The sequence below is a fragment of the Macaca thibetana genome, chromosome 4 (genome assembly GCF_024542745.1).
Source record: "Macaca thibetana thibetana isolate TM-01 chromosome 4, ASM2454274v1, whole genome shotgun sequence".
Taxonomy (NCBI): Eukaryota; Metazoa; Chordata; class Mammalia; order Primates; family Cercopithecidae; genus Macaca; species Macaca thibetana.
This window is the reverse complement of record NC_065581.1, coordinates 115,393,048-115,420,783: the sequence shown is the minus strand read 5'-3', so window position 1 is coordinate 115,420,783 and position 27,736 is coordinate 115,393,048. Positions and strand designations below refer to the sequence as shown.

Sequence of the window (27,736 nt, the reverse complement as noted above, 5' to 3'; positions counted from 1 at the left end):
CCAGGGAAAGATGCTGGAGTTGAGGAATAATGTGAAGAGTGAGGGCCACAGACCAGCATCCTCCAGAAGCCTCCATGCATGGATTCCATGAGCTGGGACTCAGCAGCCAAGAAGTCTCATTTAATAGTCATCACAATCTCAATTTCACAGCCATATCGATGGAGAAACATCTATGCTCAAGAGAAGAGAATTCCACAACAGCTTACAGCCACACACTGGTCATCCCTGTGAAAGATGCAGCTGACCAGACATGACCTAGAAAGTCAGGCAGGCCCTCTGAACCCCTTGGGCACCTCTGCCAAGTGGTGGCTAGCATTCTGGAAAAAGTGGAAGGGCCAAAACAAAGAAGTGACGGGCCTGCAAATGGGCCTGATTTTTCTAACACCAATTCAGGGGCATCATTGGGTCTTTTGATGCAAGATTTAAGTGGATCCTCTGTACATTCCATGACTTAAATAGCATGTCATTCCATAAGAAAGCAAACCTGAATTGGTTTTGCCTAAACTACATTGCCCAGGAAGTTGAGCAGAGGATTGAATGGTACAGTTCCTGATCTCAGCAGGGCTATGGTTTCTCCTTTGTATCTCCACTTTGTATCTCATTGCATTTTCTCTTTGCCCTAGACCATCCAGCTATTGCAGTGACAATGAGGGGTGTCTCACAAAACTTTACTTTTCTTCCTTTTTTATTAAAGTGTTTCAGATGCTGCAGTCACGAATGATTTTTGAATGCTTATTGTTTGCCTAATACAGGCAAGAAGATATAGTAGAGGATAAAAAATGAATAGAAAAGAGATAGTACTACCCAAATGGAACTCTATTAGGGAGGGGAAAATATATGAAACATCCAAAATATATTTTTGACATTTTTACAGAATTAAATAATTATAGATTATACAGTATTCATGATCAAGAAGTGCTTTGGAATTTTATGCAGCTAATGAATATATAGGTGGGGAAGGTTGATCTATAAATGCACATGTATACTGTAAGGGATATGAATCTTTACTTTCACTGTACCACCAGACCTTAAAATTTTATAGGAGCGGAGTATCTCAAAGTCTTGATGTCTGTAATTTCATGAAGTATCATTAACACATTAAGTTTCAACTAAATTGAAATTAATTGTTTCATTTGGAGAGATTAGCATTTTTCTATTTCAGTGGCAGAATACTGATGTTTCAAGGGAATATATTTTGAGGATAACAGTCATAATATTAATAGTTGTTGTTATTATATTTAACACTCATTGGGAGCTTCTTGTGTCCCAGGAATCTTGTTAAGCCCTTTAGATGTACTGTTTCATTTAATCCTAAGAACAACCCTGTGAGGAAGATATTATTATTATGCCCATTTTACAGATAAGGAAACTGCCAACTTAGAGATGATTCATAACGCTTCTATGTCACTGAGCTGGTCGTTAGCAGCATGAACACTCAACCCAGGCCCAGGGGACTTGCAACGCCGTGCTCTTAAGCTCTTAACTGATCCACTCTTTCTCTCTCTCTCTCTCTCGCAAAATCCAAAACATGATTACCCCATGATGGGGTAGCTAATAAAATGTAGGATTCTATGCAATTTTATTCTGCTGAATTCTCAAGAACCCAGTGTTTCTGGAAAGCTTAGTTGTTCTGTTGAGGTAATGTTCATTGATATTCTAGATACGTTACTTTGTTTTGTTTTTTTGTAGGGGGAAAGACTTTGCTAGTTGGAATTACTAAAATTGCTGTAGTAAAGTGCTTGCAAAGACTCAATCTGGTTAACAGTAAAGCCATTTGTTTCAGTCATGTCAACAACTTTGGTTTTCATAAGGGTTTTAATGAATCGGGGAATGGAATTTAAGAAAGCAAACAATCCAGGGAAAACTGCTTATTTTTCTAAAATAGCAAAGCAAAAATGGGAACCCTTTCCAGTTTAGTTACAGCAAGTATCTATTGGAGTTTCAAAAATTCTTAGAGTACATGATTTATCATATAGAACAAAACTTGATTAATGAACACGTTTTAAAAGTCTTTTTAGGGTCCTATTATTATTTTAGTTGCTTAGATATAAAAATATTTTATGACATATTCACCGTTAAATTTATAGTGAATTGACATTCAGTGACATTCGTTTTTAAAGTTGTTTATTGAAATATGTAGTCTACCAGAAATAAGTATGGTTATCAACTACTGAAATCAATTTAATAGTAATTTGGTCTTGTTAGTCTGTTAAAAAGAATTATTGACCTTCAGATGTTTCCACAAAGCCCTTTGTTACTCATGAATACTATCAAGATGCTATGAATAAAGACTGTGAATATCAATAAGTTTGAAAACATTCCATGCTCATGTTCAGGGTCATATTTTTCCCTGTCTTCTATGTTCCTCTTTGTGTCTATAAACCCAAACTTATGTGTTGTGTGTTTTTTCTATGACAATTATTTACTATATGCTCTATGAGGTATAACCTAATGTCGACTGATTTCAACTATGTTTGCCATACTTCAGAAAAAATAGCCACTCATGTATCTGTCTGATCAGGAGGTGAACTGATGATGCTGGATGAAATTGAGAACTAATTATCTCATAAACATTCTAAGTGGATATAAGGAATTATGTGCTCAGTTGCAACCACTAATTTATCGAAGCACGGGATCTAAATACCTCAGGGAATGCACAGAAGCATGATGGTTGAAAAGGCTTCAAAGCATTCTCTCAGCCAAAAAGTACAAGAATTGGGGCTCATATCTAGTGCCTTTCTGGACAGTTGGTCACAGAAGCTAGAAACATTGGCACAAGTCCACCATCTGTCACCCCTGTCCAAGACACCAGAACAATTGGAGAGCAGGTGTGGTTCCCTACCATGTTCTCACCTCATCCCCCCATGCCCAGCAGCTCCCTCCCTGGGACTTTGGACCTCGCGGGAAAAAATTGCAGAAGGAGGGAAAGAAAAATACTTGCGTGCCAGAGGGTTTTGTAAATGTTCACAAAGGGATAGGGGTGGGGTAGAATTACATCTACCCAAAGAAGAGCCAAAGAGCTTTCACTTGCTTTCCCTTCTAGGCAGCCGGTAACCAGTAGGCCTTCATTTTATTGTTGCACGTAAAACTCAGGAAGTGATGAGTGAGCTAAGTAACTTTCAATTCGAATTTAATTTTTTTGGTAGAAATGGTGTAAAAGTTTTCAATGAGGACATGCTGATTCCTGGTTGCATGTTCCACAGCCTTTCATGTTCAACAACATCATCTCGCACTTATAGTTAAAAGGTGTCAGACACCTAGCATTGTCTCAGCAGTCTCCTGTGATTCCAGATTCTGTGTGCATCGTACATGCTGGGGCTGGGGGAACACCGATGCTTAATGGGAAAACTAATGACTTGATACAGATCTTATAAAAACTCTGCTATTGGTGGGGGAGCATTTAGTTGATTAAGTTTGTAATCTAAGAGAGGAAACTGGGCAGGAAAGACAAGAGTGAGGTGAAGCAGCGCCGTGGACCTGAAGAAGGCTTGAAATTAGAAGCCTTTGGCAAAGGTATGGAACTTTGCCACTTCACATTTTTCAGTGGGTCAGAAATTGTCAAAGATTTTCTCTTTTCTCCAAAGAGAAATGGTGAGGAAGGAGAGACAGTTTTTGTTTGTTTTGGGTGTTTGTTTGTTTGTTTTTTGTTTTGGACAAGGTCTCCCTCTGTTTCCCAGAGTGGAGTGCAGTGGTGCAATCACAGCTCACTGCAGCCTAGACATCCCGGGCTCAAGCAGTCCAAAAGAGAGACATTTCAAAATTGAACCTGAGACTCATGAGAACCCACAGCTCTCACAGGAACTCAAGAAACGTCTTAGTGAGGGGACTCAATCCTTTACACTTTGAGCTGAAAGGACGGCAGTCAGCCCAGCCAGGAGGTTACCTCAGCATAGACCAAATAAATAATTTGGTAGAAGCCATTTGAGAGTAAAGGTTACTAGAAAGTCATAAATCAACCAGCATGTCGATGTATAGTTTTGCTAGAATGTAGGAGCAATTAGAAATTTTTAGAAATATTTCTTTAACTGTGCATGATTTGAGGAAGAGGACTATGACCTAACTAACCAGTTACTATTATTATATCAAAAAGAGATTTTAAAAAATATGGTATGGATTTAATGCCAATTCACTTGTTCAGTTTTATGCAGTTAAGTTGTTGTTTTTAGAACATCATGAAAGTTCATTTCATGCCCCAATAAAACTAAACTAAAATGTAATGGGTTACAGCTTTTCCATTTGTTGACTTTTCTCTTTCAAACATCTTTGATTTTCCATCCTTTGAACACACTTTTAAAGAATGCTTTGAATGTCATTCAAGTTACCCGTTTCTCCTGTCCCCTCCGCCACCTGTCTCTAATGCTGTTTCCACAGTGAACCAATCCTAACGGAACCTAATGATACCTATGGGCACGTTTCTTGGTAACACCAGCACCTCTTTGTTACCTGCTTCTAAGTCACGTAATGGCCTTTCTAGCATTGGTTGATTGTTTCTTTTTCATTTCCCCTTAGTCACTCCCACCCATGTCTTATCAAAGGGGAAGGCTGGTGGCTAATGGCTGGTGCATTGTACCACAATTTCATGCTTGTGCTGCATCAAAAATCTAACCTGGCAATCAGTCCCTTCTCTTCCATCTGACATCACGAGCTTCTACAGTTTCTCACAGCCATTGGCCATGAAAGTTCAGCTCAAGAAGTCATCACAACTACCTTCATTTATAACCTGTTGTTGACCTAAAACCTATGCATGTCAGTGCTCTTCTCTTTTTCTTCTCTTATATGTCAGAAGAATGAAAGAGCTTAATTAAAATGGTTTAATTTTTTTCCCAAATTGCATTTGCAAGTTTTAAGATGTCTGTAACATTTGTATAGTATATCATTATCCATATCAAACATTTAACCCTCCTCCTTTTCTTTTCTTTTTTTTTTTTTTTTTTTTGGCGGGGGGGAGCGGGGAAGGAGTCTCGCTATGTCGCTGGAGTGCGGTGGCGTGAACTCGGCTCACTGCAACCTCTGCCTCCCGGCTGGGTTCAAGCAATTCTCATGCCTCAGCCTCCTGAGTGGCTAGGATTACAGGCATGCACCACCATGCCCGGCTAATTTTTATATTTTTAGTGGAGACGAGGTTTTGCCATGTTGGCCAAGCTGGTCTCAAATTCCCGACCTCAACTGATCCACCGCCTCGGCCTCTCAAAGTGCTGGGATTACAGGCATGAGCCACCGCACCCGGCCTACCCCTGCTTTTTAAAGTCATAGCCATGATACCCAGGGATTTTTCCCTCACATGGTCCTGGTGTCTACTGACATTAGCTTGTCAATTTCAAACTTTCCAAAACAAATGGACCTCCCATACAAATGGGAAGGTTGCAGTTTCATCTCATTTTTGTTTAGGGTTTTGCCTGGTTAAGCAATTGGGATGTTTTTAGATATTCACACTATCTTATTTAGTGTGAAGTTGCAAATCTGATTTTTAACAGGGAGAGAAGGAAGAGGTAGGGCTGTCAATTTGCATTCCCCTAAGACCAAGTACTACCAGTGGGCTACAGGTTGCCCAGATAAAGTACATTTAATTTTAAAGTAACATTGCAAACTCTCCCAGTGGAATTGACAGCATCCTTGGAACTTCATTTCACACTTTCCTGACTTGGGAATGGTTATTTTGAGTAGCACCTCCTATTAACCTAACTTCTTAATGCCTGGGCAGAAGGTTAAATATCTCACTTATCTACACGTTCAGTCTCCATGAACAGCTACTTCATTCACAGCCCTTCAAGGGTTTATCAAAATTCCCCCATGTTTAACATTCCAGAGAGAACATCCAGGTTGTTGGCTCTTGAGACTCACCATTGGTTCACTCATCGAGGCTGATGATTGTGACAAATATAATGTTAAAACAAAAAATGCGATAAGATATATTCTGTTAAAGAAAATGCATTTTGAATTAACTATAAAAATACTAAGTTCCGTGATAGCCCGATCTGAGTACCCAGTTCATAGAATCAAAAAATGAGAAAAGATTTCATCATTGTGATTATAGTCATCATGTGGTGTAAGTTACTAAGAACTTCTGGTGCACTAAATGTTTTACGAGCAACCATACTCCCATAATAAGGGCATGCTGTACTCCTTTACATTCTCACAGTCAAGAGATGCAGGATTTTCAAAAGGCCCTGTGCATTTTGAAACTTTAGCAAGGTAGGTGATAGATTGATTTCATGTAACAATAAAATAAATGTCTTAAAATTTCAGGATCTCTGACAATAGAAGATAAGTGGTATCTTAGAGTTGGCATAATTGAAGTCCTTAGCTGTAAGAGGAAAATTTACTGCTCATTATCTAAAGCTGCCATTGATCTTAGGGAAACAAGCAAAAAGGCACATGATCACTTGTGAACAAGGATGTGCATTTCATATTATTGAGAGTCATAGAAACAGAAAACCCAGTCATCTAACAGTAGCAGATGGTTATATGACCTTTAAGGCATCTATAAAATGGAGCATGTAAAAACATATTGCAAAATGTAATTGGTAATAATTAAAGATATAGGAGAAATGGTCATGGTTAGTTAAGTTTTAAAGATGATAAAACTACATAAACAATATGGCACAGATGTGTTTTACAATGAATAGGCATAAATAAGAAAAAGACTAGAAGGAAATGTACTACTACAGTAATAACTGTGGCTTGATTAAAAGTTATTTTATACTCTTGTTTTCCTAAGTTTCCTAAAAACTTTACTATGTATTTGCATATGTGTCTATGTACATATAGGTAAGTACGTATATCTGTACATCATGTATACAGTATGTTTATATGTGTACATCACAACCAGAAAAATAAATGTTTACATTGTAAATTATTTTTCTCTGAGAACTAAGGTTTAAAGCTCAAAGCTTATAAACTGCCCTAGGGCTTTCTGATGATCCTTTGTGGATCTCGATAGGTAGCTTGATCTATATGAAACCCTGAAGAAAAAAAAAATAGACCAACATGAAAAAATGAGACAAGAAACTGTCCTGTGGCCATATCACCCTCTGTGGAGTGCCCAGAGTGACGGGTGTCAGCAGTTGGCTTTGACATCATCAGGGCTAGATGTAGGTAATGAAGTGTGATTTCAGGAGAGGGCCTCCTCCCTGTCAAAGGAGGAGTGTGTGTGTGTGTGTGTGTGTGTGTGTGTGTGTGTGTGTAAGAGAGGGAGAAAGAGAAGTAACCTAGGCCTGCAAATGCCATACAGACTATGAGGAGTAGAGAAAAAGAATCCTGTCCATAAAGCAAAAACAGAGCTTGTGAAATTGTCAGATACCAAAAGAATTTAGAACTGCTGCATTAGCTTTTCTCTTGATCTTCTTTATCCAGATGAAAAACCTGTTTGATCAGGATATCTTTATCAGTCATTGGTTCTGGCCTTCATAATACGATTTCAAATAAAGCAACAAAAGTAATAAAAACACATTTCTCAAAAAAAAAAACCACATTAATCAAATTAAAGGTATATTTTAAGAGATACATTTTGTTGATAAAGACATAGTCATTCTTCCAATAAGTTTTTTTTTTTTAGAAGTAGATATTTTTAAACAGAAATATTTGGTTCAATTGTTGTTGTGAAAATAAATCCTTCTTTTATTGCCATCCTCATATATAAGCCAGTATTTTAATGGTAAAAACTGTGCTGAGGAAAACACATCCGTATATTTACCGTAGCATATACTTTCAAACAAGTATGTCAGCTTTTTAATGGTCTGGGCCATGATGCCGAACTTGGGGAGAAAAGAAACAGAGCAACTTGCCCTTCATCTGGTAAATCCAGGCAGCAGGGCGTTAGGAAGCCGGAGCTGCTGACTTCAGGGGGCGGTTGTGGAGGGAACCAAAGCTGCCCCAGGACTCATTACCCCCAGCGTGTGTGTCAGGCCCAGGAGGAGTTGAGCTTGGCCATCTCCTCTAGCCCTGACATGTTCAAGGCTAGGCGTTAGGATCTGAGGGTGAGGTTGGAAGGCTCCCACATCAACAGAAGCTGGGATGCTATCAGCAACTCAGAACCGAAACCTCTGCAAGTGTCAGGCTCTTCCGGTGATTTGTTGCACATTAAGTTTGTCCGGCAAGGTGTTCACCTGGCCCTGGAGAAGGACATGAAAGGTGGACATCTGCGGCCATCAACGCCACCCCCTTGTGATCCCCCTTTCTTCTCCCTCCTGTGATGCCCCACTGTGAGGAGCATCCTTCCCATCCACAGTGAAACAGATCTCCAGATTGCCCAGGAAGCTGTTGGAAGGATTGCACATTTGCTTCTCCCTTTATTGTTTACTCCTTCTGGAAGAAAGAGCCTGTGTTTTTAGCTTTTATTTTATTTTATTTCTCTTATTTCCTGGAATCAAGCATTGAGCTTAGTAGATGCTCAGTACAGCACTGATGACTAAGCAAAAATAATCCAGGCAAGAAAATAACTATCACCACCGCCCACCCCCTCTAGCAATTTCGGCAGATTCTGACATAAGTAGTGTGAAGTTGGATCCCCCAGGCAATAACCTAGAAGCCCGTCCAACGAGCTGCCCTCATCTCCAATTCCATGGGGTTAGGAAATGCATTCCTCCTCCGGGCTGATTTCCATTCCACAGGGGCCCAGTGCCCTGGTCTTGGTGAGCCCTCAGCGACCCACAGGCTAATACTTCTTCCTGGTTCCTTTTACTGTGTTCCTGCTTTCAAAAATCTAAGCAAAGTGTGTGCATTAGAAACCCTTCATGCTCTTTCATCAAAGGAACCTGGCGGTTTCTGCATTTGTTTAAAACAAAAAAGGAAATCATGAACTTTTACTTGACTACACAGATCAAAGATTCTCTTGAAAGTCCAACTGATCTCAAGTTATTCTTAATTATTTATATTTCTAGATCTGAATAAAAGGCTGCAAAACACACCCCAAAAGTTTTCTGTTTACATTATCAACCCTCAGCACCAAGGCAGCCATGAAGTGCTTTTTGTTCTTTTCTCCCTTAATGGCCATATGACCAGGAAGGTGGTCTTAACATGCCATCGATCATATCTGAGTGGCAAATGCAGCGCTGGCCCGGCCAGCCCAGAGCGTATCACTGTGAGCCGCAGTGACACACATTCATTTCCGTTGGAGGCAGCCCTAGGGAGTCCGGCGGCCCTGCAGTTGTATTTCATCTCTTTGAACTGTGTGGCCTCCTCTATAATTCAGGAAATGAGTTTACTCTATCTGTGACAAGCATCATGTTCACACAGTTTTGGGAGCGGCCAGCGTGGTGCAGGGCTGTATGGGAATGGAGGTGGCAGGCGTTTGCCAACCCTGGGGAGTACACCGACGGTACTTCCTCTCCCACTGCCAAGTGCTCCACTTGACTGTGACTCTCAGCACACCTGTTGCCTGAGAAAGTGTGCTTTATCCCCATGTGCTGGAAATCTCTGGCTGTAATCTAACATGATATGAGTGAGTCAGTTTCTTAGGGTGCTTCTTGAAACAGCAAGGCCTCTCAGTTGATCACCCCTCAGCGCCCCTGAAGCTGTAGAGTTGATGCGTCTTTTGACCATGCCTTTTTTTTTTTTTTTTTTTTGGTGGTAAACTTTGGCCCGTCTTTTGGTTATTATTAAACTAGCATTCATTTGGTGTGCATAGTCTCTGCTGGACCAGGTTAAAACAAGCGCAGATTGTTACGGGAAGAGGGCTCTGGTCAGCGCGGAGTGTGCATACACTCGGATCAAGGAAAGGAATGCCAGAGCCAGCCCAGCATCAAAATACACTGCAAGTTGGTGGTGAGCTTTTGTTATTTTGTATATGGTTAACCATCTCGGAGGTCATAAAGCGAGGCCTCTGTCCTCCGGTGCAGCAGCTAGGTTTATAGAGTATTTCCAGATTGTTTATTCTGGCCCAGAGCCAGGGCTACATGGTTTTTCCATTATGCATATTTGACAGATGAAGAGAGGTGAGAAGGGAGACTCCCAGGAACAGGTCTGATTTCCTTTTTATTTACATTAAAGGGACTTTTAGGAGTACTGAAGATTATGAACCAGTCCAAACATAATGTCAATGCAGCAGAGGTAGAAGCTGCTATGTTTGCAAAAATGTTCAGATCTTGGGCAGTAAAACAAAATCAAAGCAAAATCTTGGGCAGTAAGCACATCGTGCTTGTCACTGCCCAGTCTTGCATGCAGACAGGTTACTGGCGACTGATATTTATCATCACATCCAGAAGTTAAGTCCCCAGTGTTTGTTTGGCAGGGCATTGGGAGGAGCCCCCTGAGTTGGCAAACCAGAATCTGTGTGCAATCCACTGACATATGCATTCCATGCAGATGGGTGTGCCTGGTGCCGGGCAGAGATGTTTCCAAGGTCCCAGTAGAACTTTTCCCCTACAGCCTTTTCACTGGGACACCAGCTTTCTGTGGATACTCCTGAAAGCCTGGGCTAAGTTCTTCCACCAGGAAGTGTTCAAGACTGACCAAAGAGCCGCAGTTCACAAGCAAAGTCCTTGGCACATAGGCCAAATGAATGTGATTGAATGAATGTTTTCCTTCTAAATAAAACACTTTCATTTTGCTAATGGAGAAGCATCATTAAAAAGTACCAAAAGTGATGGCAAGTTAAGTAACTGACCAGCATTCATACATCAAAGTCAGGTCACACACATAAATGTCTTTTTACCCAACAGTGTTTGAATCTTTAGTTAATGGCTGGGGTAAATAACACACCCAGCACAAATTCATGAGCTGCAAGGTGGCGGCTTCTACATAGCTATTTGTGTTTGTGGTGGACCTTCCTTATCATGGCATGTCTTAAGCTTGGCTAAGTATTTGCAAGCGTTCTGTCACCATAACATAGTGTTCTGCAACAGAGTGGCTAAGAAAAGCAAACACCACTACCTCTCCAGAGCAACCTGTGATCCAAACCTTCTCTATCAGCCTACTGTCCAGAAATTCGATTTCCAGAAATGGAAAGTTTGCCCAGGAAGGACCCTCAACTAAGGAAGGAATTTAGCTAAAAAATGAAGTATGCATAGTCAGCACTAAAAGTTGCCCTTTGGGTTAATCCAGTCTTGCAGATGGATTTAAAATACAGGTTTCAAATCAACAAACATTTATGGAGGGTAGTTAGGTGCCAGGCATGGAGCTGGACACTGGGGAACTAAAAATGAAAAAGACACAGTCCCTCTTAGTGTGAAAACATTTTTGCTGGCTTGCAAGTTTTTCACCAGATCCTCCCAGACTTACCAAAGCATTCCCCTCGTCTTAGAACACTCAAGCCCTTCTTTTCAACAGATTCCCTGAATGCCAGAATACACACAGGGCAAGGAGAAGTGGGTGGTTATAGATTTCCACTCAATTTGGAAATTAACAGCCTGTGGTGTAGCAAAAAGGTGCAAGGTTGAGAATCAGAAAGCCCACCTTCCAGTCCTCGGACTGAAACGTCCTGGCCGTACAGCCTTGAGCCGGTCTTGTGACCTCTGGGGCCCTTGGTATCTGTAAGTAAAATGGGTTGCTGGGAAGATTGAGCAAGGTAGTGAGGGGCGATGTGAAAGCGCATTAATCCACAGAGCCCTACGAAAATGAGAGGCATGTGCTTCTCCACAGGAGTTGCCTGAGAAGCTGCACTGTTCTGGCCACTATTTGTAAAGTTTTAACCATACAGAAAGCAGCCCCCTCCTGGCCTCATGCCAGGTTTTATTCTCTGCCAGCATTGGGTGGCCAACTACAGATTTTTATGTCATTGGGGCCAGCTGTAAGAAGAATCTCCAGTCAGGACCGTAACTACTCTGTAGGGTCCCTGCCACTCCTTCCCCAGGGGCAGCGCAGAGCCTGGAAGTCCGTCCCCCTGTGGCCTGCCTCTATGGCTGATTGGACATGTGTATAAAGAAAAAACAATCTCTATTGTGTTCTTTAAATAGAAGGGTTAAAGGTTGTTTTTTTACTTTGTTTTCCCTCTTCTGAACATTTCATAGCTCAAAACCAGTGCCTATTTTGAGGAAATTTTCGGTAATTATCATGAAAATAACTAAGGGGATTATTTGACCAATCCCTAAAGGTAATAAGAAAAAGCTTCTTAAAAAAATATGAAAAACATCCTGAAGCCACAGCTTCTTTTTGCCAAAAAGTATTGATGGATTAAAGTAGAGGGGCAGAAAAATGTGCCTTGCCAGCACTATTGGTCCCAAAAGGCAACCAAACCACAGAGTTAAACACTGAAATGTACAGACCCCAGCCAGATGGGAGGGTAGACTGCTTCTTGCTAAGGACCCAGCATTTGTGGGTCTCTTGGGAATTTCTGTGAGGCTCCTTCAGATACTGCCTTTGTGCCCAGCTGTCTGTCTCCATCTCACAGACACAGCCAAGCCTTCCTCGAATCTGACGGCACCCTCATCCTTCTGATGGTTTCTTTTGTTCCCTCAAGAAGACTGTAGAGAGAAGCACTGTGCTTCCCCAGGTGCTGAGCTGTGGAAATACAAAGATCAATGGGGTATCACTTTTGTCCTGATCACTCTCAGTATAAAAAGCCTCTTTGGGACCGGGCGCGGTGGCTCACACCTATAATCCCAGCACTTTGGGAGGCTGAGGCGGGCGGATCACGAGGTCAGGAGATCAAGACCATCCTAGCTAATGTGGTGAAACCCCGTCTCTACTAAAAATACAAAAAAATGTACCAGGCGTGGTGGCGGATGCCTGTAGTCCCAGCTACTTGGAGGCTGAGGCAGGAGAGTGGTGTGAACCCGGGAGGCGGAGCTTGCAGTAAGTAGAGATAGCGCCACTGCACTCCAGCCTGAATGACAGAGCAAGACTCTGTCTCAAAAAAAAAAAAAAAAAAAAAAAAAAAAAAAAAAAAAAACCTCTTTGGAAGAACAGCTAAATGAAACCTGGTGGAGATGTTAACAAAATCTAGAGAAAATTTTTTAGGAGGTGGATAGTGCCTCGGAGGCCTCCGAAAAGTTTTGCATTTCTTGGTTGAAACACACACAGAACCTGTACTCTCAGACGTGCACACGCAGCACATACAGCAACTCTTCATGATCTTATAGTGAGTATGAAAGACTCAACTCCATGCAGAGTATTTAAGATAAGCCTATTAAGCCTGGTCTCCCTGGTGAGGATTTCTGACCAAACAGAAGAAATGTCGACTCCAACAAATGAATCAGAGTCAGATGCCCTCTCTGCCCCCACGGTGACAAGCCTTATGAGCAGGCATCTCCCTTAGACTGTGAGCTCCATCCACTCTTCAGCAATGTGGAGGGTTAAGAACCTGGGCTCATTAGTCAGAGTTCCCCACACCCAACTTCTGGCTTCACCACTTCCCGGCTGTGTGAGCCTGGGCAAACTTCTGAATTCCAGCGTCACAGCTACAAATGGTGATAATAAGAGGCCCTACAGCACTGGGAGTTTTATAAGGATTAAATGTGTGTTTAGATATCTGAAAATACTTGGCACAGAGAAAGCTCTCAAACTGCCAATTGATGATGATGATGGTGGCGATGATGACGTCCCCTTCACTGCAACAGTTCCTGCGCGTGGTGCAGAATAGTTCTTCAACAAATCTTTGCAGAAAGAGGGAAGGAAGACGATATTGGGCACACCAGTGAGGCCTTGATTTTGATCAAGTGAGGCCTTGATTTTGATTTTGAGAGTAAGAAGCACTTACTCTCTAGGTTTATGAAAGCCTGAATTTTAAAATATTTAAAGAAGAAGCATAAACTCGAATTTCTAGAACAGCCAGGCAGGTAACATAAAAGAACGAACTGGCATTTAGGGTCTAAGGCGAACTGGAGAGCCCTGGCCTGTTTCACGGGGGCAGTCACGCTTGGCTCCAGAAGAATGTAGCCGCCCTTTGAGAAAAGCCAGAAATCCAGCTTTCCATGTGAAATAGACCAAGCCTTACAACAACTGAATCCATTTCTAAAAAAAAAATACCCCATGGGCCAAACAACACATTGCCTGCCAGTCCGATCATGGGCTGCCTTCTTGCCACCCTGCCTTAATGGAAGGAGATCTGTATTTGTCTCTTTCTTTTTAAATGTTTATCAGTGGGCACAAGAGACATGAGCCCCTTGAAGTTACTCTCAGTTCCTGCTAGGATCAGAGAATGCTCATGGAGTGAGGTCTTCACTTCTTCATGGTTAATCCAACATTATGCCCACCTAACGAGGGCTTCTTCCCTCCCCAAGGAATGCTACTAATAAGTATAGATTTTTAAAGCATAATTGTTTTGTGGCTGAAATAACAACAGTCTGAAAAAAAATCCTAACAACTTCCTCTAGAGCTGCTATTATGGCAATCTGGAGAGAGGCTGATTCCATAGTCCATGTAGCTTTGTTTTGTTTGGATGGAAAGTCTGGCATTTTACAAAAATGTGGAACACTTAGCAATGGAATGACTTTTCCATAACACCGATTATCGTACAGCAAGACACACATCCATATGTCTTTGAAATGAGATTTTTAAGAATTCTCTGCTTATTATACAAGACAAACCACCTCTGGTCTTTCCATATGAAGGTGATAGTTTTCTACAGGCTCACGAAAGCTGCCCTGATTATGGTGCAGGACTTACAGTTAGGGAAAACCTCAACACAGATGGGGACCCAGATTCAAATTCCAGTTTTTTCACTTACCAGCCAGCTGTGTGACCTTGGGTAAGTTTCTGTTTCTCCATCTGCAAAAGAGGGGTCATGATAGTCACCTCACAGGGTTATTGAGAATATCAAATAAAATAACATATATAATGATCCAAACTCATAATGGGTGTTCCCCATCAATATTGGTTGAATATGAGTCTCTGTTTCTCCTGGCACAAAATAGCACTCCTGTTTCTGACCGCGACATAACCTTCTGGCAATGTCATTAACCTTATTAAATTTGGCAGCTCTGTGGAAAACAAAAGGTCAAGAAAGCTGTCATTGTTTATATAAACTGTTCATTTTGTTGTCCACAGTGCTATGAAGACTAAAGGGTAGAGGGTTGGATGCTGCCACCCAGGGAGTAACCAGGGAGAAGGGAAGTGGCTGGAACAGAGCCTCAGGAGGACTGGTCTTTACAAGACAGACTGGGAAAGAGGAGGGCATAGAGAAGATGGAAAGGGAGTGATCAGAGAGAGGTGAGGGTGCCAGGAAACCACTGTTGCAGATGCCAGGGGAGGAGAGGGCTTCAAAATGGAGTGTGTGGCCCACAGTGTGATAGGGTCATGCTGAGAGTTGCCCTCTGAGCTATCAATAAGGAAGCAAGAGTAACTGAATGGAGTACAGAAGGAACAGAAAGCAGGCTTTGGTGAGTTCGGTCATGTATGTAAGCTGAAAATGTTATAACAAATGTAGACAGAGCTTCAAGAACTTGAGCTCTGATGGGGAGGAGAGAGAAAAGATGAAGGAGGGAGGGTACATGAGACAAGGGTTTTTTCAAGAAGGAAAATGAGTTTTGATGGCAAGGAGCCAGCTGAAAGGGAGAGGTTGACAATGAAGAAGAAGGGGTGGATGAGGGAGAGAAGGAAACTCCAAGGAGGCAGGGTGGGTAGATAAATGAAGCAAGAATTGGATATTAAAGCAAAACTAGAGCTTGGGGAAACATTAGATCTCATAAGAATCTGCCGAACCAGCTGATACTGACCCTCATGTTTAGACAGGGGATTTAGGGAGGGATTAAGAAGAGTAAGGAAGACTGAGGTAATTGAAATACATGTGACAATCTGTTGTTATTGGAGGGGTAATAGGAAAAGCTTCTCCTCCGCCTTCTGAAGCTTTCTTGAAAATGAACTTACAATAGGCAGATTAATAGGGAAAAAAAGTAATAAAATTTATTAATGTGTATGAAACTGAGCATGGTAGCTCACTCCTGTAGTCCCAACTACTCAGGAGGTTGAGAGGAGGATCACTTGAGCCCAGGAGTTTGAGGCTGCAGTGAGCTATATTACACCACTGAACTCTAGCCTGGGCAACAGAGCAAGACCCTACCTCTTAAAAATAAAATGGTACACAGGAGAAAATCATCGGAGAGTGGTTACCCCATAACCCAGGGAGGTCCAGCTTTTTCTATACCTTTCTTCATAGGGAAAGGGGAAATGGAGGTTAAATGTGGCAATTTTGAAGAGTAGTAAATGACATTTAAGGGGAATGAATGGGCCCAATGCTCAGGCAGTGGAAAGTAAGTAATTCTCTTTGGGAACTGAATGAGACCTGAGAACAGGCAATAGTTTGGGACAACATTCATCTGAGCTCTAAGTGTGGTGTTTAATCTTCAGTCCCTTCTTCTGTGACATGAGTTTTGATCTTCTCTGGTTAATGAAATTTTAGGGGAGGGGACTGAAGGCAATTTTGTTCCTCTTTGGCAGGTCCAATTTCTAGGTAGACAAGGGAACTTCAGAGAACAGCTTCATCCAGCATGTACTAGTCTCCAGTGGCCTTTGATTTGAAATATCAGCATACCAGGGTGCCATATTTGGGGGTCACCCTCACTGAATCCTTAACTATTCAAGAAAGGATCTTTTAAAGTTCTTACCTTGTAGCCAAACATGAAAAAGTCCCCCTTCCCTCTTGTCTTAGAAGTCTGTCCTCTCTGTAGAGTGTTCTAGCAAACACAGGGCTCAGCCTCCTCATGTTCTGACTAGCACTATCAAATAGCCAAAGCACTTTCTTCAGGCTAGTAAGGTGACATGCAATTAAAATTTAGTTGGAAAGGCCACCTGGGATCTTATCAAATATCAGCCTTATTAAAGACCTCTCATTACTGTATAGAAGTTGGATAAAATATGTCAATGTAGGGGGCTCTGAGTGGAATCATCAGAGCCAGTGCTTTCCAGTCATAGAGTCGATGGAGTGCACTGGGATTTTGGATGCTGGTTATCACCAGATGTCTGTCTTTTTCCAAACATGGTAGATCCTAGGTCAGTTTCTGCCTGGGATAAAATGTTTTCTATTAGAAACACATAATTACAAGTTTAAGCTAAATAAAAGCAGCAGGACGTGGTTTTACCTCTCAGCTGGAATTCTCCAAATAGTGGTAGTTGGGGTGGTTTTCATCATTGATTCTGTGAGTATTGGGCTTTCTGATTGGACCCAGAGATGATCAAGCCCAATTTTTTTAACCAGCCCTTTTCTTCTCCCAAACTATAAAGCTATTAGCCATTCCCTCCAAAACACTTGCCAGTTTCCTGTGAGATCTGTTGTGAAGTTTGGGTGCCTCAGTCAGCATGAGGAGTAGAAGGCTCTAGGCCTGGACATTGACCATTATGCTCTACCACACTGTGAAGAAAGGTGTGAGAAGCAGTAATAGCCTGCTCACCTGTCCACACCAAGAAACCACACAGCAAAAGCACAGCAGCTGGTTGACATGAGGAGCCTCCTACCTCTGCCACTTTCTGCCTGCGTGGCCTTGAATGAGTTATAGTCTTGGCCTCAGTTTCCTCATGTGTAAAATGGCTCTTCCATCAAGGGGTTGTTGTGAGGATTAAGTATGATTGTGTGTACAAGTGCTTAGCGCAGTGCTTGCTACACATTGGTTCCCATTAACTGTAGCTGTTACTATAAAAATATACCACAAAGTATTAGGCTCAGCCAGGACTGTCACCATCTCGTGCCATATCAGTTAACTAATCATGCAAATATGTCCTGGTTCTTTTCACTTGTACTTGAAGGACACAATATCACATTTTATTGATATATATAATATTTTACATATGTATGGGATATGTATGATATTTTATTCCATGCATAGAACGTGCAGTGATCAAATCACAGTGTTTAGGGTATCCATCACCTTGAGTATTTATCATTTCTATGTGTTAGGAACATTTCAAGTTTTTTTTTCTAGCTACTTTGAGATATACAATACATGGTTGCTAACTATAGCCACCCTACTCTGCTATGGAGCATGAGAACTTACACCTTCTATCTAACTGTACGTTAGTACCCATTAACCAACCTCTCTTCAGTGCCCTCTCCCACCCAGACACCCTTCCCAGCCTCTGGTATCTATCATCCTACTCCCTCCATGTGGTCAACTTCTTTAGCTCCCATATATGAGTGAAAATACATGATCTTTGTCTTTCTGTGCCTGGATTATTTCATTTAACATAATGACCTCCAGTTCCATCCACGTTGATGCAACTGACATGATTTCTTTCTTTTTTATGAGAGACATCATAAAAAAGTATTATGTATATAATACCACATTTTCTTCATTCATTCATTTGTTATTGATGGACATAGGTGGATTCCATATCTTTACCACTGCAAATAGTACTACAGTAAATACATGAGCATGCGAGTGCAGGTATCCCTTTGATATATTGATTTCATTTCCTTTGGATAGATACATAGTAGAAGGGTTGCTGGATCATGGTAGTTCTATTTTTAGTTTTTTGAGAAATCTCAATACTGTTTACCATAGTGGCTGTTCTAATCGGCATTCCCACCAACAATGTATAAGAGTTCCCTTTTCTCCACATCCTCACCAGCATCTGTTATTTACTGCCTTTTTAATAATAGCCATTCTAACTAGAGTAACTTGATATCTCATTGTGGTTTTGATTTGCATTTCCTTGATGATTAGTGATGTTGAGTTTTTTCATATACCTCTTGGCCATTTGTCTGTCTTATTTTAAGAAATGTCTATTCAGAAGGATATGATGTCACTTTTGGCAGAGTTATTTACCTGCTCTGCCCATCCACCAACTCCCCCACCTAGCCACAGAGGAAGGCATTCAGGGAAGACAGTTTTATTGTCATGAACTAGGAGTAGCCTTATAGTGGTTGGCCCAGTCACCTAATCGTAATCAAAGAAAGAAATGTATAAACCCATTATGCTGTAACTTTTAAAGAGTCTTCCCAAAGTTTTTCTGGCCTGAAATTAATAACCATTTATATAGCAAGTCAACTCAATCCATTATATAGACCAACACTTTGCAAGTGATTGAAGACTAGTATAGAAAGTTACCTTGCTCTAAGTTAAAAATGTGATTGGTATTTCTCAGATAGTTTTGTAGTCAGGGTATTTATTTGATTACACTTGCTGTCCATTGTTTTTAGGAAATTACTGTTTCAACCTTATGACAAAGAGCTTTGAGGCTGTGAAATAGAACAGATTTCCAAGTTACTTCTTTACAAGGTTCTAGGCTCCCCTTTGCTTATCCCCTTGGATCCTTTGCCAGGTTGGGCCAAATAATTTAATGAATTTATTTTAAATCGCAGGAGTCTTACGTTTTTGTGTATCAGATAACAAAACCCTACACAATATATAGTGCTCTCAGAGGAAGGGATTGAAGGAGGCTTTCAATGAGAGAATTATTTTTCCTCTGCCTCTCAATGTTTGAATTAAAACTCTTTGTTTCTTGTCTGTCTTTCATAAGATTTTAAAATTCTGTTTTAAAAAACACAAAGGAACACCTAAGACCTGTGAACAATGACCCGCCCCAGATTAGCTAGAGTTCATATCTTCAGAGAAGACAGATATTATAAAATGTTCTGTTAGGAACCCATTTCAGAAGAGTCTATGCCAAGTTCTTTAACAGAAATTCTAGAATGTTCAATGTGTGTTATGTTTTTAATTTTTAATGAAGACCATGTTATCTATTTACAAGGATCTAGGCTTCCCTGTACAAAGGACCCAACCTGGCAAAGAACTTTCAAAAGAGTCATTTTTAAAAGTAATACCCTTATTCAATGAGGCTGTTGGCCACACAGAGAATTTATTTATTTTTTATTTTAATTAATACCTAATGGGGTACATGAGATGTTTTGATACAGTCATGCAATGCATAATAATCTCATTATGGAGAATGGGGTATCCATCCCCTCAAGCATTTATCCTTTGCATTGCAAACAACCCAGTTATGCTCTCTTAGTTATTTTATTATGATTATGATTATGATTAATTTTAGACAGAGTCTCGCTCTGTCACCAGGCTGGAGTGCAGTGGCGCAATCTCAGCTCACTGCGACCTCTGCCTCCTGGGTTCAAGCAATTCTCCTGCCTCAGTCTCCTGAGTAGGTGGGACTACAGGTGCACACCACCATGCCCAGCTATTTGTATTTTTAGTAGAGACGGGGTTTCACCATGTTGGCCAGGATGGTCTCCATCTCTTGACCTTGTGATCCACCTGCCTCGGCCTCCCAAAGTGCTGGGATTACAGGCATAAGCCACTGTACCCGACTCTTTTAGTTATTTTTAAATGTACAATTAAATTATTGTTGACTATAGTCACCCTGTTGTGCTATCAAATAATAGGTCTTATTCATTTTTCTATTTTTTTGTACCTATAAACCATCCCCACCTGTCCTCTAATCCCCCATTACCCTTCTTAGCGTCTACATAGAGAATTTCTCAAATTCCTTCTTTAGAATTGCTACTGGAGGCTTCAGAAGGTATCTCAAATATCCTAAAAAAGGGGAAGTCTGTGTCCTTTTAAATGAGTCTGATTTTGGAAATAGCCATTTGGAACTATATTTAGTAAATTATATACCTATTCAAATTTGGTGACAGAAAGTTTAGTCAAAAACAAGATTATAAAAGAAAACATGAGGGCAAATCTTCATGCCCTTGGATTTGGCAATGGCTTCTTTAATATGACACCAAAAGACAGGCAATAAGAGGAAAATAGATAAAATGGTCTCCATTACAATTGAAAACTTCTATGTGTCAACTTTGGATTTGGCAATTTTTTTTTAACATGACACCAAAAGTCAGGCAATATGAGAAAAATGGCTAAAATGGTCTTCATTAAAATTACAAACTTTTGTGCATCAAAGAACACTATCAACAGGTGAAAAGACAGCCTATGGAATGGAAGAAAATATTTGTAAATTATATACTTGATATATGTGCAGATTATCAAAAATATATAAATAACTCCTTCAAATCAACAATAAAAACAAACAAAAGCAAACAAAAGAAAAACCCACTTCAAAAATGGGCAAAGGACTTGAATAGACATTTCTGTAAAGAAGATATACTAACAAACAGCATTTGTTGGGCACATGCTTGTCAACAAGCACATGAAAAGGTCACTAGAAATTAGGGAAACCATTAGCATCAGCATCATTATCAGGAGTCATTAGGGAAATGCAAATCAAAACCACAATGAGATACCACTCCTCACTTACTTGGATGGCCACAATTTTAAAAAGGCAGGAAAATAACAATTGTAAGAGAGAATTTGGAGAAATTGGAACCTTCACACATTGCTGGTAGGAATGTAAAATGGTGCAAACACTGTGGAAAATAGTTTGGCAGTCCTTCAAAATGTTAAACTTAGAATTACTGCATGACCCAGCAATTCTGCTCCTAGGTATATATATACCCAAAATAAGTGGAAACAGGGACTCAGATACTAGAATGCAAGTGTTCATTATAATAAACAAAAGATGGAAACAACCCAAGTGTCTCTCCATGGATGAAAGGATAAACAAATTGCATTCTATCTATACAATGGAATGTTACTCAACCTTAAAAGGAATGAAGTTCTGGGCCGGGTGCAGGTGGCTCACACCTGTAATCCCAGCACTTTGGGAGGCCAAGGTGGGCGGATCACCTGAGGGCGGGAGTTCAAGACCAGCCTGACCAACATGGAGAAACCCCATCTCTACGAGAAATACAAAATTAGCCTGGCGTGGTGGCGCATGGCTGTAATCTCAGCTACTCAGGAGGCTGAGGCAGGAGAATCACTTGAACCTGGGAGGCAGAGGTTGCGGTGAGCCGAGATCACGCCATTGCACTCCAGCCTGGGCAACAAGAGCGAAACTCTGTCTCAAAAAAAAAGGAATGAAGTTCTGATCCACACTACAACATGGATGAACCTTGAAAACATGCTTAGTGAAACAAGCTAGACAAAAAAAGGACAAATATTGTATGATTCCACCTATATGAAGCACTGAGAATAAGCAAATTCATAAAGATAGAACATGGATTAGAGGTTCTATCTAATTGATGGGGTAAGTAGGGTGGGGTAAGGAAAGGAAAGGAATTGGGAGTTACTGTTTAATGGATATCAAGTTTTTGTATAGACTCATGAAAGGATTTTTAAGATAGTGGTGATGGTTGCACAACACCGTAAATATAAATAATGCCACTGAAGTGTATACTTAAAAATAGTTAAAATTGTACACTCTATATATAACATTTTCATGCTATTCAGCAATGAATATAAAATATCATATTTTGTTATTAAGCATTAGCATAAAATTAAGCATATTTTAGTTATACATATTTTACCACAATAAAAAATTTAAAATGTATAACAGTTAAAATTATATTTAGACTGGGTGCAGTGGCTCATGCCTATAATCCCAGCACTTTGGTATGCCAAGGCAGAAGGATCTCTTGATGCCGAGACCAGCCTGGGCAACAGTTTTAGTGAGACCTTGTCTCTACAAAAAATACAAATAAATTTTTAAAATGTGTAAATTATACTTAAGAAATCTGGCAGCCCTTCCTTTCCTTTTCTGGACAAATGCATTGTTGAAATAGTAAAATGGAAATGGATTTTGTATCAAATTAAACTTTATGTCAGTATTTGAAAACTTACAAAAACAAGATTATTAGAAAGTAGTTAGACAGCTCTTCCATGCCTCCTTCTGAGGGTAAAACCCTTTTCTGGTGTAACAAGAAATAAAAGAGGGAAAATGGGTAGATTCTGCTGTTCAAAAGAATGTAGAACTCAGAGTTAACAATCGAATTTGGTCCAATTGCATGGTTCACATCCGATGAAAGGAAATTAGATAGCTTGTGCTTCGTCAACTCACATTGACATTAATGCTTAGAGTTGGTGAGTCTTTCCAAATATTGTCAGGAACCCTTCTTCCCTTCTAATACTTGGATATGCTGTTGCTTCGTTAGGTGCTACCAGAGTTGTACAGGTAATGTGGGTCCTCGCGGGGATCCCTCCTAAGCTAAAGCATTGCAAACGATGGTTCATGTGCAACCCCGGTTCTCTTCCAGAGCACAGGAAGCTTGGAAACATGACTGTGACGGTGAAGAAGACTGTCCCCTCTCCCGAGGCCGTGCAGATCCTCTACCAGCGGATGAGATACGAGTACGAGTTTTACCACTACGTCAAAGAGCAGTTCCACCTGCTGAAGCGCAAGTTTGGACTTAAGTCTCACGTCAGCAAGCCCCCCCTGAGGCCACACTTCTTTATCCCAACTCCACTGGAAACCGAGGAGCCAATCGACGATGAAGAACAGGATGATGAAAAGTGGCTAGAAGATATTTATAAGAGGTGATGTGACTGTGTTGCCTCCATGGCTTTATCTCCCTTTTCCATAAAGTTCTTTGTTTTGGGGAAGTAAAATCCTTAAGGGACTAAATTAATGCTTGGGTGCATTAAAAAGAACAAAACATTCCCACATGTTGGGGTCATTGGGAGATGCCCGGTTTTGCGGGTTTTATTTGTTTAATTTTATTCTGTGTTTTCTCTTGGCTCTTTGGGTCTTTCCCAGGTACACTAGATGGCTCCATCCCAAGGCATCTTGTCATAAAACAGCTTTCCCCTTACCCCATATGATGGGAAAAGGGGGAGAAATATAGCCCCTAGCCTAATAATTTATCATTTGTAAAATGACTTATAAAAATATTACCTCAATGGTAGGAGACATCCAGACTTGTATATTTCAGTAGAAATACAAACCACTTCAGAGACCAGGGAATCTCCTCTGGAAGGATCTAAGAGAAGGTAAGACGGATTAGGACATCAAAAGGGAGGATGGAGCCAGGTGCCATGGCTCAAGCCTGTAATACGAAGCCAAGGTGGGAGGATCACTTGAGCCCAGGAGTTTGAGGTGGCAGTGAGCTGTGATCACACCACTGCACTCCAGCCTGGATGACAGAGTGAGACTCTGTCTCAATTAAATTTTTTTTTTTAAAGGAGGAGGATCTCCCTGGGTAAGTGGTTTCTACCCGCATGGGTAGAATTCTGCCTCTGGTCCTTCTCAGGGGGCACTTTCACCAAGAGCAGTGTCGTTATCTCTGGAAGAGCAAGTCAGCTTGTGCCACGTCCCCAACCAATCCCCAGCCTGGAGTACCTTTCAAGGTCAAAATGCATGACCAGCTCCATTGAAACATTCCATTTCGAAGCACCATGCTGACAGATATCAAAGTAGTCTAGCAGGGAAAATAATTTGTTTGCTGTCTAAGGAAGAATGTAAACAAGACAGATAAATCTGAAGGTCATGTGGCATCAGGGAAAGGGCATGGCTGTATCCTTTGCACCCAATATGAAACATCTTCTCCCAACATTGCTTTAAATGGAAGTTCCAGGAACCAATTTAGCTCAGGCATTTGACTCCCACAGCAGAAGTTCCGAGCCTGACCACAGATGGTGTGTAATCTATCAAACACACCCCTGGCCAAGTTGGGTCCTATAGGACCCGGTACTATGTACTATTGTAACTTCTAGTCCCCTAAGAGGTACCTGTTTTCAGTAAAAAGGGGTCCTGAGTTCTGTGCAGGTGACAGAGCTACCCGAGAACTACCTGAGTTCTGTGCAGGTAGAGTCCCCTTTCTTATGGGACCTGTGTGCTCCTGAGCACACCTCAACTCTTACTTGAGACGTCAAAATAGAAACAGCAAGAGCTTTTGGGGCAGAGACTGCTTGGCCAGCTTTGTAAGTAAGTGGCTGCCTCCAATGTAATGTAACTAGATGTTGGGCAGTCTCACTGTCCTAAGGTATGTCTTCTTGCCCCCTCCCACTGCCCCTCCCCTGCCACCTATCAACGATGCCTTGGTTCAGTCATTAGAAATCTGTTCCTTTGAGTTCTGAAATATTTTCACCTTAAAGAAATCCTGAAAATGCACATTCTCCTGGGGAGACGATAAACAGCTAGCTGAGAAGCCGAGGTTCAGTGGTGGCAGAAGGAAGGATACTTGCAACAAATTTTGTCTATTTCATATTTGTCCCCTAGAGCCAGCCCTAGCACATGTGTGAGTTGGGAGTAGTTAATAGTAAATAAGACTCTGACTTTACACAAGCTACACATTTTCTACTTTTCATAAACCACCAAGTCTCTCTAGAATTTTTTCTTCCTTCACTAAAATTGGACGGTAGCCAAGATGTAAAGCAAGTCATTTGGAACGTGCCGAGTGAGCACTAAAGCTACTTTATCATGAGATGTGTGTTAAGAAGGCTCCAGCCCACAGGAGTCCAGGGAGGTTAGGGACCACAGAGGCACGGAGTCCAGCACTTGGCCGCTCATGGGCCTTCTTTCTGCCTCAGAGGATGGGGGCAGAGAAGCAATTAAGGGAAATGTTCTTAGAGGAGGAAATATCCTTTGTCCTGTTCAGAGAGACCAGGGCCCTACCATTAGGCATACTTTCAAAAGCAACCTGGGGAACAGCTATCATATTCAAAACCAGTACAAGAACTGCTGCCTGGTACTCTGTGAGTCATTTCTATGAAATTCCATATAAAGAATGATGATTAGTTTACACACTGTGCAATCTCGCAATCTGAAAATAAATTTGAGTTGGCTGTGTTTTCTCTGCTCTTGTCAGAACATTGAGACAATTGGTCGTTCAAAAACATTCATCCTCTTACTGCAAGTTTACCTGGGTACTGTTACCTGTGTGTTCAAAGGCATTTATTTTCAGCAGTGATCATTATAACTTCACAACAAAAAATGGTGATGGATTTACTTACAGGGTCTTAATGTTATTTTGTCCCAACCAACACCCTCTAGGTCCTAAAAGTCAAGGTACTTCATCAGTTTATTTGGCAAACGTGACAACATTTTTTTTGGCCCTGGGCCCAACAGTTTGTACTTCATGAAACGTATTGTACATTTTACATAGTTTAATTTAAAAAAATACCTTTTAAGCTAGTTGATCTTTGACTGTCTTATTTATTATAACCTTTCAGCACATTCCAAGGTTTTAGTTACTCAGGAAGGAGTTAATTAAAATGATTTTATTTTGGTCTGATGGATGTTTTTTAAAAGGAAAATTATTATTATGAACCTTCAGCCTACTTTCTTGAGTGCCATAAAAGTGCTTGTAAATCTTTTTTTTTTTTTAAGAAGAAAAAAATGGTGTTTGACATTGATGGAAATTCAAAAATATATATGGAACTGAAACATTAACTTAGCTAAAATAAAAGCAATCTGTGTTTGAGATGAAGCGTTCCTTAACTTATTCATCATGCATATAAATAAATAAATATAAATAAGTTGACATATTTTTTCCATCCTGTTGACAGCTGGAAATAAAAGTGCCTGCAGTTCCTCCCCTCAGCCTTCTTAATTGGCCAAGCTTTTTCCCTCAAGACGGGATTTTGAAAAGCTGTATTTTAAAAAGTATATCAACTTCCATTCTTGTAATTATATGACAGCAAAAAAAGGGGGCTGATAAAATGAACCAGTCATTTACTCATGTTGCTGCGTATTTTAAAAACGAAACAGCTGATTTTATTGGTATTTCCACGGTTGGTTTTGTGTCGGGGTGCTACATCTGAATTGTCCGTCTCTGTCATCCAGCATCTACGGGGCATGTCTACAGTCAGGTAGGAAAGGAAGGATGTGCCCCAATTCTCAGTGTCTATGATGATCTGTTTCTCAGACATGTAGCGCCTCAAAACCTGGACCACTCTCACCTCTCAAGTGAACAGTCTTGATCCAAACACCCTTCTTCGGAAACTTCACTGCTGTGGTCAAATGGAGCTTACAAAGAGAAACAAACTCTGTGCTTCCTGTGTCTCTGATGTGACTGTGTGTTCCAATTATATGTGACTATTCTATAAAAGAATCAGAATGCTGATACTAAAGGAAAGAGAAATCCACTTTGGTAATAGCATGCTTTATTTCAAGTAAGAATATGTGAATCTTAAACAGCAGGTGATAAGTGGTGACTTTTCTCCATCATTTTGTTTGTCCTTCTGTAACTCAATCAAATGATGTTAGACTCAATGAACTTTAGAACCAAAAGTACTAAACAAAAACTGGACCATGCCATATCTGGGGTTGCCTGTGTGGTCTGAAGTTCTTTATACATGTGCCATCACCTGCAGGTTTATCCAATAAGCTATTTGGCCATAAATGAACTCTATAGATAATGACAGTATTTCTTAAAAGGCAGGATGACAGCCGGGTGCGGTGGCTCATGCCTGTAATCCCGGCATTTTGGGAGGCCAAGGCGTGTGGATCACAATGTCCAGAGATCGAGACTGTCCTGGCTAACACAGTGAAAACCTGTCGCTACTAAAAATACAAAAAATTAGCCAGATGTGGTGGCGCGCGCCTGTAGTCTCAGCCACTCAGTAGGCTGAGGCAGGAGAATTGCTTGAACCCAGGAGGCAGAGGCTGCAGTGGGCTGAGATCATGCCACTGTACTCCAGCCTGGGGGACAGAGCGAGACTCTGTCAAAAAAAAAAAAAAAAAAAAAAAAAAAAGGCGGGATGACAATCCATAGCTAAAATAGCCCTCTGGGTCAAAATTGTGAAATCCCCTTCAAGTAAAGATAAAGAGGAGTTATTTTACTAACATGGCTTATTTCACATCAGATGATAAAGAAACCTGTAAAAAATAAATAAACATAATGTTTTAAATATCCTGCTACAGAAAAGTCTGTTTTAAGCTAAAACCAAAAATCCAAGTCTGTTAAGAAAAACACACAGAACTTCTTTCACAGCCCAGCACATTCATTGTGATATCATGCAGTGTTAGTCTTCTAGGCCTACCATAACAAAGTGCTATGGACTGGTTGCCTTAAACAACAGAAATGTATTGTCCCATCGTTCTGGAGGCTGGAAGTCCGAGATCGAAGTGCTGGCAGGGT

General features: G+C 40.9%; 1 protein-coding gene across 1 annotated transcript in view; it reads left to right on the top strand.

Moving 5' to 3' along the window:
* UST (uronyl 2-sulfotransferase) overlaps positions 1–25,443 on the top strand; it is a 317,391-nt gene extending 291,948 nt beyond the window's left edge. Inside the window, exon 8 of the mRNA XM_050787162.1 lies at positions 22,913–25,443. Within this exon, the coding sequence (XP_050643119.1) occupies positions 22,913–23,196 (284 nt within the window). The 3' untranslated portion in view covers positions 23,197–25,443. The remainder of the gene's footprint in view (positions 1–22,912) is intronic.
* The last annotated feature ends 2,293 nt before the right edge of the window (positions 25,444–27,736 follow it).